General features: G+C 30.6%; 1 protein-coding gene across 3 annotated transcripts; it reads left to right on the top strand.

Moving 5' to 3' along the window:
• The first annotated feature begins 6,670 nt into the window (after positions 1 to 6,670).
• Positions 6,671 to 11,936, top strand: LOC123220933 (sugar transporter ERD6-like 5). 3 transcript variants are annotated; one of them, XM_044643549.1, is made up of 19 exons: positions 6,671 to 6,851; positions 7,103 to 7,280; positions 7,370 to 7,432; positions 8,687 to 8,776; positions 8,855 to 8,914; positions 9,066 to 9,131; positions 9,232 to 9,297; positions 9,408 to 9,483; positions 9,576 to 9,640; positions 9,803 to 9,895; positions 10,027 to 10,104; positions 10,198 to 10,282; positions 10,386 to 10,429; positions 10,514 to 10,576; positions 10,660 to 10,719; positions 10,840 to 10,893; positions 11,036 to 11,095; positions 11,291 to 11,405; positions 11,574 to 11,936. In XM_044643549.1, the coding sequence occupies exons 2-19, from the start codon at positions 7,113 to 7,115 to the stop codon at positions 11,696 to 11,698; spliced, it is 1,431 nt and encodes a 476-aa protein (XP_044499484.1). In that variant the 5' UTR covers positions 6,671 to 6,851; positions 7,103 to 7,112; the 3' UTR covers positions 11,699 to 11,936. The 3 variants fall into 3 exon arrangements, with proteins under 3 accessions (XP_044499484.1, XP_044499485.1, XP_044499486.1); XM_044643550.1 differs by lacking the exon at positions 6,671 to 6,851 and adding an exon at positions 6,893 to 6,967; XM_044643551.1 differs by lacking the exon at positions 6,671 to 6,851 and adding an exon at positions 6,994 to 7,011.
• Positions 11,937 to 12,331: the final 395 nt, after the last annotated feature.

Raw genomic sequence — 12,331 nt, 5'->3', positions numbered from 1 at the left:
CTTTGTCTCCGTTTATAAAAAAAAGTCTCTTTGTTTTTGTCAATGAAGATTTGTTTATCGAAGATGGGCATCGGCTTTTTGTCTTATCTTCAAATAGTTATCAAAGAGACGGAAAAAAAAAAACTTAAAAATTTGAGATAAAATAATTATATTTCAAAACTTAGATGAGAACAAGTCTTTTGGCTAACATGTTATTACGTAATTAGTTAATTTAATTTTATGTTTTCTTGAGGTACCTCATAAAACGACGTTTTAATTTATTTTTCAAAATGTTATTTTAACTAATATGTATTAAAACGACATCGTTTTAATAACGAAATAATTAAAAATTTGAGCTCAAAATGAGCTGAACTAAATTCGAACAAAGTTTGAGTTTGACTTCGATGAACTCGAGCTTGAACTCAAACTCGAACTCTACTATATATAAACCGAGCTTGAGCTTTGCTCGGATAGAATCTAACCCTAATAAAGATACAACTTTTGATGAGAAGTTTTATTTAATTGTTATAAATCAAAGTTTAGTCCTCTTTCTACACTGTACAACAACAATCTAAAAACTTATAACAACAAAATTTTAAAGATTGAAAAATTTAAATTCTTTTTTTCTATCATCAAGAAAATGGGTCAAGGGGAAATCAATTTCTTCTGAAATCTTCATTGATTCTCTTAACGTTTTGTATATTTCAAAATACGATAGATTAAGATATGTTTTTATATCTTTAAACTATGTGAAAAACATGAAATTTAATATTTATGAGAATGATAGCTTGAAGAATAATTGTTTTTGTAATTATGACTTACAAAGCAATTAAAAACTCTTGTAATTGATAAATTTAATCACAAATATTCTTCATCTATTGAACCATCTTTTTATTCTAATGATATTGGTCACTAAAAAATTAGAGTTGGTGAGATAATGGTTAAATGTTGAAAGCTTTTATAAAAAATAAGAAATAAAAATTAATAATTTTTATTTTTATTTTTTTAAGCAAGCTCAATTAGTCAAGTGGGTGTAATTAGAACATTATTTGCATGAGTAATTAACATTTTTTCCACTCAAAACTTAACTCTGTTAAGGCAAAATGGGTATTTTCATTTCATAAATTTTGAAAAAAATACAAAAATAATAAAAATCGTTGTCTTATCTTCCAGCTTCTCCGGCAATACCTTTCCAGCTTCTTCCTCCTCCATCTTTACAAGCCTATTCAACATCATCCCTAATGAAAACGCTACCATTTCTTCCATCTTCTCTAGCAAAAATCAATCACAACCTAGGGAAATCAATATACATTCATTATTGAGATGCATCTGAAGAGTTTGGGTCCAATGGAACTTTGATATCAAAGAACTTGTAAAATATTAATGTGTACATAACATCTACAATAGCGATCTGGCATTTGTGTTCTTTTAATTGGGAAATCCTTCTGGCGAGACGGTTGAGAGGCTATAACAATGGAAGATAGGCTTTGTTATGCCGGCAAGGCAGAGCTGGAGGTAATGTCCTGCATGCATGTAGCTTTCTATGAGATTTGGCATGCTAGAGACGTCTATTGATATATGAAACAAAGACTCGACAATGGGGGAGACCTTGGAGAGCGAGACTGAAGTCTAGAGGGTGGTGTCCTAGCGTACAATTGTGACAACAATAATGGCAAAGTTACGACAAGAAGGTTTAAGATGAAGAGGGTTTAAGTGATGGGGAGGGGAGGGGAGGAAGCGATGCATGATAGACATGGGGTGGAGGGAAGGATAGAGTTTGGGCAAAAAGCTCGAGCTTTAGGTTTCGGGTTTCAGGAAGGACAACCCTAGACCAAGTTGGGCCAAGGAAGGAGAGATTGAATTCAACAGTGGCCTTGAGACTAGCCTTTAAGGACCAATCCTAGGTAGGACTCAATTCAAACCAAACTTATTCAAATGAATATGAAATGAGTCAGCGTTAAACAAGCTCGAGCTTGCTCGTCAAATTTACGAATTAAACATTTTGATACAAAATGATATCGTTTTGATTAATATGTATTAAAACGACGTCGTTTTAATAACGAACTAGTTAAAAATTCAAACTTAAAACGAATTGAGTTGAATTTAAACCAAATTTGAACTTAACTGCAATGAGCTCAAACTTGAGCTCTATTATATACAAATCAAGCTAAACTTGAACTCGGTTCGGTTCAAATCTAACTCTGATCCCAAGCCTCATGGATTGAACCTAGTCTAAGGGTTAACATGGAAACTACAAACCTTGTACCAATGTTAGAAGAGATTATTCATTAACAGAGTTATGTTTTGGTCGATAAAGATTAAGTATGATTTATTCACCAATAAAATCATATATACATATTTTTTGTATATGATTTTTTAAAAATTGGTTTAAAGAAAAATGGTTAGTTTTTAGAGTTTAGAAAAGAAAAAATGATAAAATTTTAGTTTATTTTTAATATTACAGATAAAATGATAATTTTATTCTTAAAACTATCAAACCTAATAATTCATAAGTGAGTAAAAGAGTTTTTCAAAATTAAAAGATAGAAACTTGGAAATACAGAATCTTTGGGTTGGAATAAGTGCTTTGCCCTTCAATTTTATCAAATAATTCACACCTTCATTCCAAAACTTGTTGAACGGTGGGTAGGACCGTAGGGTGATGAAATGATTCACGTGACACACATTGCTTTACTGTTGTGCTTCAGTAAGATTTTAAAATATGAATCTAATTTTGTATAAAAATGTGTCTCGTCTTTTTTAGCTAGTACGATTTCCATCCAAAGTTCAGTTTATATTCTTTGCCATTGGAATGAAGATGATTTCAAACCCCATTTTTTGTCTCTTTGCATTTTGGCCTAAACCCTTGCCCTGGATGAAACGTAAATTTTATTTCTTCAAAAAATATAGTTCTTGAGAGTGACAAGCTAGACTTGTCTTTGATATAGAGAAAATAATCAGATCCGTCTTTTTTTTTTGGCTTTTATAAACAAATCTACTTATGGCATGTGAAAAATACAAAAATTTATGAACATCCCTAAGGGAGGATTGAAATTTTGTTTGCATTTTTAGTTCAGATTTATGTGTAATTTACGTGGAGACTAAAAAAAGTCTCATGTATAATAAAAACAATATAAATAAGTAATATGTAAGTTTGATAGATTAAATTTTAATACAAATCAATTAGTGTTGTGTAATATGAGTTTCGATTTTTACACTTATATGTTCAATATATTTCAACAGTCTTGTATGATTTGGCTTGATTATTAATATGAATCATTATGAATCCGAACTTACTTATTAGAGCTAACATGTTGTACTCCTCTTTGTTTACACATGAAGAACATTAACATTAGGTTGGAACTTAGTTGATTCGAGTTTGATTGTCAATCGGTTCTATTGAATCGAAAATAAGCAACCATGACTCGAACTTGAACCCAAGCCATTGTTTTAAGATCTTATAGAGGCATTTTAACAATTCATTTCATTCAATATAAATAAACTCTCAACTCAATTTCAAACTCTCACATCAGATGAGAAAAACTCTAACAACTTACCTAAACTATTATAAATACGTTTACCTCATAATTTTGTTCTTGAATTGATTGCAATAATAATTACAAGTTATCTTTAAAGGATAGTTTCAATGACAAAAGAAATGATTTTACGTATACGAGAGAATAGATTCAAGTCTACTTTAACAACATATTATAATAAAATCTTTAACTTGTTTGATTCAGTGATTATAGAGTCAATAATTTTTTATTGATTCTTATCTATTATTGTAAGGATAGTATTATCCTAGAAATTGGTGATTTCAATTAATGGTTATGGGAGAAGAAAGGCATGATTAGTTGGACTTCTTCTAGATATAGCTTAATATTGTGTAGAAACTTTGAGGAATTACACTCCCATTTTTGGAGGGCAAGAATGGCGGATTTGTGTCAACATTCATTCATGCCCACCAGAAAACAACGTGTGAGCGTGACTAAAACCTAACCGCCTTCTGCTGCATTATTTGCTATCATATACATTTAATTTAATTTTATGTTTATTCTAGCTTCGTTCAGAAAGTGCACGTTTTGAAAATTATTTAGAATTAAGGGCACATGGGATTAAATGAGTTACAAGGGTGTCCATAATTTAGTTTAAATTATAAAATCAAATTGAACTATTGAAAAGTTATAATTTGATTTGATTTAGGTTAAAAACTTTTTAAACCTTTTTTTTCGGTTTGGATTATTGTTTGGATAAGTTTCAAATTGTAAATTGTAATTTTTAAAAAAATACATATACATAACTATGTTTGATATAATTTTCTAATAAATAATTATATATATATACATTATTTTAAAATGTTTAAAATATGTTAGTTAAATTATATATATGATATATATTATTTTTTATTTGTATTATATTATATTATAGAATATATATCATGTATTATAAGATATTATTATTATGGTTCAAACCATAATTTAAACTAAATTAAACTGTATTTTTTATTTTAATTTGATTTAATTTAAAAAAATTTTAAACCTTTTTTAATTTAGCTTGAAAAAATTTTAAACCACGTTAAACCGCCGTATGCACTCTTAATGAGAGTTATAATTAAATTTGGCTGGCTACCATTGCTTAGCAGTAGGAAACAAAAGAAATTTAAAATTATTTACAAAAATAATTCAATGTTAAATGAAATCTTAGATATGATTTAGGGACAAAAATAATTCAGTTTTAGGGTCAAAATGGAAAATGAAAAAAGTGATATATTTAAGGATAATATGGTAATTTACTTGTCTAATTTCGTGCCAAGAGTATTTTCCGTTAACAATGTTGCGATTCAGGTGGGATTTAAGAACTCATGGGGGCGGAACTGTTATTTCCCTAAACCTTGGGTGGGAAATGGATTTTCAAAACATAAATACACGTTTAGGCAGGTCTTATATGAATCAAATCCAGTAGAAAAATTGCCTTAAACGGCTGTTTTTAGAGATGACGTTACCAAATGGTCCTTTTATCATCCCACCGCAGGATTGGTCCATCAAAAGTCGTGAAAACCCTGTTGGAATCTGAACTGATTTTCTTCATCTTCCGAAATCAACTCCATCTTCAGTTACAAAATTTTGACTTTCGGTTGGCTTCTTGGCCCCATAAACCACTTTTGACGATTTGATTGACAGTCTGTGGTAGTCGGTAAATAATTAAATATTATTTAATATTTAATTTAAAACTATATTATTATTTATATATAAAATTTTAATATAAATATTATAATTATTTATGTGATAAGGTAATATTAATGCTATGATCTAAGCTGTCAGAATTGGGTTGATGGAATTGATTTCTTGCGATGGCGGAGTCAATTCCCTAACCACTTATCTATTTTTCCTTCATTTTTTTTCTTACCACTCTCATGATAAGGAGTTGACCAATCAATGAAAATTAAAATTCTCTCTTTTTTTTTTTTCTAAATTTATCTTATATAATAATTATATAGATAAAAAATAATAATTATATAAATAAAATTATACATATAATTTATTTGTATAAATTAGTATGATAATTAAAAAATTAGTAATATAATTGTTTATATTTTGTCTCATTTTAAAATCCTCAAATTATATTATATTACATAATATTGTATGAATAATTTTGTATAATTTATTTTTTTATATATATAGTATTATTCTAATTATATATATAAAGTACTGTTATACATATATAACGTATCATCATGTGATTAAATATATCATATTTGTCTGTATTTGTGTATGTAAAAGCGAGTGTGTATATATATATATTATTAATATTTAGAAAAAAGAAAATATACTTAAAAAAATAAATAATAATAATAATTAGAATGAATTATATTTCCTACCCAAGATCGAAGTTAAAACATTTTTTCATCTCTAACTGATATAAATAATTTTTTTTTCAGACAAAAATCGAACATAAATAGCAATTTTACACACAAAACTAAATTTTGTTAATGAAACAATAATATTAAAGGGTGAAATCATAATTTTATTATTATTATTTTATTTTTTAAAATTATCTCATAACTTTAAAATAACAAAAATTAAAAATAATTTTTTTAAATATCTAAATTATATAATAAGACGTTTAATTTCTTTTACCTTTATTCTCACTCCTTCTTTCTTTCTTATTATAGATATAAGCGTTTTTATCATATAATCCCATATTAGAAGGTATATCGTAATTTATGAAAATATCAAAAGTCTTTATGAAATTTTTCAAGGGGTTATTGGACATTAAAAAAAGTGTTGGGTTTTTTGAAAAACTTTAAAATATCAAATTTTCCCTAATAGTTAAAAAAAATGATGTTACACCCTCAATGAATTGAATAAAATACAACAATGTTTTTTAATTGTCAAATTATCAAGTTTAAAATATTTGAGTATGATAAAAAAATATTATTTTTATTTTAAAATTAATACATGATAAAATTACTATTTTACCTTGATGGTGTTAGTTTTTTTTAACAGGGTTTCAGTTTAGATGAAAAATGTTATTTATACAAACTAGGGGTGGAACAATGTTTTTATACCAAACCTTGGGCGAGAAATGAGATTAGTTTAATAATTAAATTGGGTTCAATAAGTGTGCGTAGGTATAACGACTCTGCTTGTAATTTAGGGCTTAGGGTAAAATAAAAGTGGTGAAAATGCAGAAACGAATCTGGACTTCACATTGAACTAGCTGGGGGCCAGGTGTAACAAGAAGCTCGGAAACATACGGATAAAAGAGGAAACGAAACGACTCCAATTTGTTGTTTGCTTTCGTTTGGTATTGTTATATCTTGTCTTCTTCAACAAACCATTTAATTTTTCCGAAAAATTCAGATCGAGAAGGTGGGTACTTCACTGTGCTCTACCACTTCACCTTTCTTTTTCATATTATTTGTCCATGCTTAATTAGATTCACATTCACATTATCTCTCACTGTTTCCACCTTGGACTTGCATGGTGTAATTTGGCTGATCGACCTCCATTATTAAGCTTAATTAACCATGTTGTTAATGCTCTTTGTCAATTCCTTTAAAACTCAAAGCCTCTGTTTAATTTCTCTCTCTCTTTAATTCTTTCTTTCTCTTCTCTTGCAGATATTGAAACATGGCGGAAGGGTTGCTAACGAGTTCGTTTATTATGAAAAGTGGAGTCTCCATTCACAGCTTTCACAGTGAGCCGCTTCTGCCAGATGAGCCTTCAGGCCCGGTTACTCATAAGCTTATTTTCAGCAGCTTGGTCTCCGTTTGCGGCTCTTACGTTTATGGACATGCTGTAAGTTTAATACTCAACTGATTATTTGACATCAAAATGATAACAATTAACGATAGCCTAAGCTTGGAGGTGAATGATTTGATTTGCAGGTGGGATATTCATCGCCGGCCGAGTCCGGAATCATCGACGACCTGGGCTTAACCACGGAACAGGCGAGTTTCAAAACTCGTTTCATCTTCTTCATTTCGCTTCTTTCTTTTTCCCTTGTAATTTTTCAAAGGACTTTTTCGAACTTGCCTTTCAACACTTGCTTTGAATGCACCAATTACGTTTTTGATATAAAAAATGTTTATATTTTTAAAGATTGTTTTTTTCGTTTCTTCTATAGAAATCTAATAATATTAAGGCTTTGGCATCAGGCGACACATCAATTTCTTTTAGAGGCTTATTTCATTACTGAAATGATTTTTCATTTTTGGGGCTCGTTGTAACACAGAGGTTGTCTCTTGGGACCAGTTATTATAAAAATAAACTTTATTTTTTTCAAGAAATAATTCAAGATCTCTTACTTTAGAGTATAAGTAATTGTTTTGGCCTGAAATTTTATCTGGGTAATGTGATCTTACTGTTATCACTGTTTGAAGCTTTATTAATCCTCTTTCCTCGCATGTTAAATTATCTAGTCTTTATCAATAATTAGTATTATAATATAAAAGTGATGGCTGACAATGAAGCTTAATTTTCCATATTCGGACCACTATAATAGGGCCAAAGGGCTTCACATCATAGACAAAAATAATTAAGTGTTTGTGTCCCATGCGTGTTGAATTATTCGATGGTATTTATTGTGCATTTCACTTAACCTTGTGGTTTCTCAATCATGAATTTATGTTCATTCGTCTTGTAATCCAAATGTCTAATTCGAAATGTCAGTGCAAGTGAAAGACATTGGCTGTTCTGTTTAACTAAATGTATTGTAAAGACTTTGTCAAAATCCGCAGATATGGAATATTTTTGAAGAAATAAAAACTATGGGCTCCATTGTTACTTGATTTGGTTGAAATAGTCAAGGTTTAGGCTGAAATTGGCCCAGTATTAATTTTACCTTGTGGGCATGTCTTAGTCAGTTCCACCTTGAGCTGAAAACTTGGCCATTTTATTGTCAAGTTCTCACCGTATGAAGTGATGTAATCTTGGTATATTACAATGGAAAAATAAGTTGTTAACTAACAAGAAATGCGAATCAACTGATGAATATAATACTTGTGACATTGTCCTATGTTGAACACAAAATTTGCAGAGGCCATTACATGAATTGAAATTTGTTGCTGGGGGTGACAGTTGGGAATGCCATTCATTAACTGAACTGTTGCACTGTAATGTTAATGTTATTGAAGTTTGTTGAAGTGGAAGCGTTTGTAAAATATTTCAGAGTTACTGATTAATTCTACTTGTACATTTTTCAGTATGCTGTTTTCGGCTCAATATTGACAATAGGAGCAATGTTAGGAGCAGTGATAAGTGGGAGAATTGCAGATTTCATTGGCCGAAGATGGGTAAGTTTTCAGATCCTTAGTTTTCATAATTTTTTTCATTAAGTCTCAGTGATTAATATGATTGATGTTGTAATACAGGCAATGGGAATTTCAGAATTGATCTCCATGGCTGGTTGGGTTTTAATGATATTTGCCAAGGTTTCTCATATTTCCTTACCCCACCAAAGATATTGACCTGAAGTAGCTTTTTGAATGGCCTTGTAATTGCTATGCATGTTATGTGCTTGAAACTTTCCTTAACAGAGAAATGTGGTTTGATAATTACAAAATTTTCAATGATTGTTGGCAGGATGCGACATGGCTAGACTTGGGAAGATTTATATTGGGATGTGGAATTGGACTAATTTCTTATTGCGTAATTATAATTTCTAAGCTTGCTATATCATTTTTAAATCTGACATAGTCTCTGATAAATTAATTGATAATGGTCTTAACTGCAATCTGTTGTCATCCAGGTTCCCATATATATTGCAGAAATTTCTCCTAAGCATGTTAGGGGAGCTTTTACAGCGCTAAATCCGGTAAATATATTTGCTCATTTAATTTTTTTTTTTTCATTTAATGGTTTCTTCTTTATATATTTTGTTGAAGGTCAAGTCTGCTTAGGTGTTTGCATGATTCTGTTTTGCAGTTGTTTATGGGTTTAGGCCAATCTTTGGCCTTTCTTTTCGGTTCGCTTGTCAACTGGCAAATCTTGGCTTTTATAGGTCACTTCTACAAGCTTTTACATAGATTCTAATAAAGTGATGCCAAGGTTATTCCATAAATTAAATCAGTTTGTATGTGATTTTACTTGCAGGAATTGTTCCAGGACTAATACAGCTTCCTTGCCTATTCTTCATTCCAGAGTCTCCCAGATGGCTGGTGAATCTTACTAAATTCATTTGGATTGAATTATCTAGCTGAAAATGAAATACAATACCAAAAGTTTTGTAATACTTCTGCATTTCAGATGGCCTGCAAATAATACGAAAATCTAAGTTAGTTTGTAAAAGGTTTTGGTTTTAAAGAGTGCATTGTCTGCAGGCAAATGTAGGTAAAATGAAACAGTTTGAAGATTCTCTGCAGCAGCTGAGGGGACGGGATACTGATGTTGGGCCAGAAGCAGCTGAAATCCAAGTAAAATTCAGATGTTTCATCAGTAATTTTTACTGAGCTTCAACTCAGAGATACATTTCTTAAAATTTTTTGAATTAACTATCTCAGCTTAGATACAGATATGAGTCAGGATTTTGTTCTTGAATTGGCAGCAATATACAGAATATCTAAATCAGATGTCAGGTGGATTTCTCAACATGTTCCAACGAAAATATCTTTATACACTCGTTGTAAGCATTCCACTTCATTCATCCAATTCTTGCAGCAGCCAGTAATCCCTTTTATTTCTTACTTGATTTATTGATGTTTCGAAACTGTTTCAGGTTGGGGTTGGCTTGATTGTATTCCAACGATTTGGGGGAGTTTATGGTTTTTTGTTCTATGCAAGCACCATTTTTGAGGATGCTGGTAAACTATGTGAATCATTTTACTTCTCCATGAGATAAATTGTAGCAAGATTATGAAATGTAGACGTATGACTACATTTCTAATTTTTATATTTTTACAATAGGCTTTCCGAGCAGGATTGGTACTATAGCAGCATCTATTGTTCAGGTTAATTACTACCTCAGTATGTGTAATTCTAGCAGCTGGAGTTGATTGATTTAAACATCGGTTATGGTTGATATTCATCTGCAGATTATAACAACTGTTTTGGGACTTCTCTTGATAGATAGGGCTGGAAGACGACCCATGTTATTGGTTAGAATGAACAAGAATCTTATGCTTAACTTTGTAATTTTAATTTTATCAGATTAAAGAAGCTGAATTTACAAATTTTGCAGATTTCTACATCAGGATCTTGCTTGGGTTGTATCATTACAGGATTGGCATTTCTATTAAAGGTTTAGTTTATTGCAAATATTTATACATTTTGCCACTTTACTTCAACTTGCCTGCTTGTCAGCTGCTACTTTTTTCCTTGTGATTGTTGTTTTGGTAATGGCCCTTTGCTTCATGAGCAGGACCTTGGCTCTGCCACGGAGCTCACAGCCTCTTTGGCCTTTATAGGTGTATTGGTAATACAGCTTTTCTCTTTTTTTTTTTTCTTTTCGTTGTTCACTTACAGTACATAAAGTGATATAAAGGGGAGAATTATGAGAGATAGAACTCTTTTTATTTTATTCAGAATCTCATTGTTTGTTTGATTCTGCAAAATAGGTTTATTTGGGACTTCTTCAACTTGGTCTGGGAGGAATACCCTGGATTATAATGTCAGAGGTAAAGCATAAATTTTTCCAGATTCTGAGACAAGCTAAACTTTAACAATAAAATTATGCGCACACACTTATACAAATAAGTCTAATCATATGATAACATATTATCTATGTGCTCCCCTTTGTTTATTTAAAAGTATGTACGTGTAGCATTGCTCAAAGTTTAATGGTTGTACTAAATGGTGGATTTTTATTTCAGATTTTTCCTATAAACATAAAGGGTCCAGCCGGCAGCCTTGTTATCCTTGTCAGTTGGATCGGATCCTGGGTTGTTTCCTACACTTTCAGCTATTTATTTGATTGGAGCCAATCAGGTGATGCCTCTCTCATTGGAAACTTCTTTCACTCATTCTCTGTAGAACAAACAGATTCTAATGGTTTCAAAATTTATCATAAACTGAGATTTGAATAATTCGGAAGGGAAAATTTGATTCTGAAGCTGCTGAGTTTTTTTTTTTTTTTTTATATATATATAATTTCAGGAATATTTTTCATATATGGTGTCATATGCGCTCTTGGTGTTGTATTCATTGCAAAGCTGGTGCCAGAAACCAAGGGTCGGACATTAGAAGAAATACAAGAATCAATGATGAATGATAGCCATTAAGAAGAATTAACCAATAGTTAACACATGATACAACAGCACATTGGAGATCATTTGGAGACATTGATGGTAAAAAAAAGAGGCTCGTAGAATTATGAATGATTTTTGTTTTAAGGGTATTCTTTATTTGGGTGAGGTGGTTTACTCTTTGGACTATAAATCCTGCATTCTCATTTGTTCTGCTGATCAACTGCAGTTAATGTGATCACATTAATAAAACCAGTTTTCAGCTTTGGTTTAACTTCATCCTTCAAACAGTGTTACAGCCTCACATTATTGTTTTCCTCAGAAATCCAGGATTCTCAAAGAATCTCAGAGCGGGAATTGGGACAATTAATCTAGTAAATATATTAACATTATACTAGAAATTTAAACTAGGGCGTTAAATTTTCTTTTTGAGCCATTTGATTATATCCATTTTACAGTTGATGACAGGTACCAGTATACTTCTGCATGTCTTATTGGTTTGCTTTTAATGTGTATAATAATATCACAATTTAACGTATAAACCTTTTTAATGTGAAGAATAAACCCACAAGATATCTCCCAAAAAGCTAATTTACTATATCTGAAAAGTGGTATACAGTTTTCAACGTACATATGGGTATACCACCCGCAAAAGCAACAAAACACATC

Source organism: Mangifera indica, chromosome 7, assembly GCF_011075055.1.
Source record: "Mangifera indica cultivar Alphonso chromosome 7, CATAS_Mindica_2.1, whole genome shotgun sequence".
Classification (NCBI taxonomy): domain Eukaryota; kingdom Viridiplantae; phylum Streptophyta; class Magnoliopsida; order Sapindales; family Anacardiaceae; genus Mangifera; species Mangifera indica.
Note: the sequence above shows the minus strand (reverse complement) of the source record. Positions and strands in the feature narration are given on the sequence as shown.

Excerpts from the sequence above, each read along its gene's own strand:
- LOC123220933 (XM_044643549.1), top strand. The coding sequence starts at position 7,113 with ATGGCGGAAGGGTTGCTAACGAGTTCGTTTATTATGAAAAGTGGAGTC. Across the intron at positions 10,577-10,659 it reads GAAGACGACCCATGTTATTG|ATTTCTACATCAGGATCTTG; the intron begins GTTAGAATGAAC and ends CAAATTTTGCAG. Across the intron at positions 11,096-11,290 it reads CCTGGATTATAATGTCAGAG|ATTTTTCCTATAAACATAAA; the intron begins GTAAAGCATAAA and ends TTTTTATTTCAG.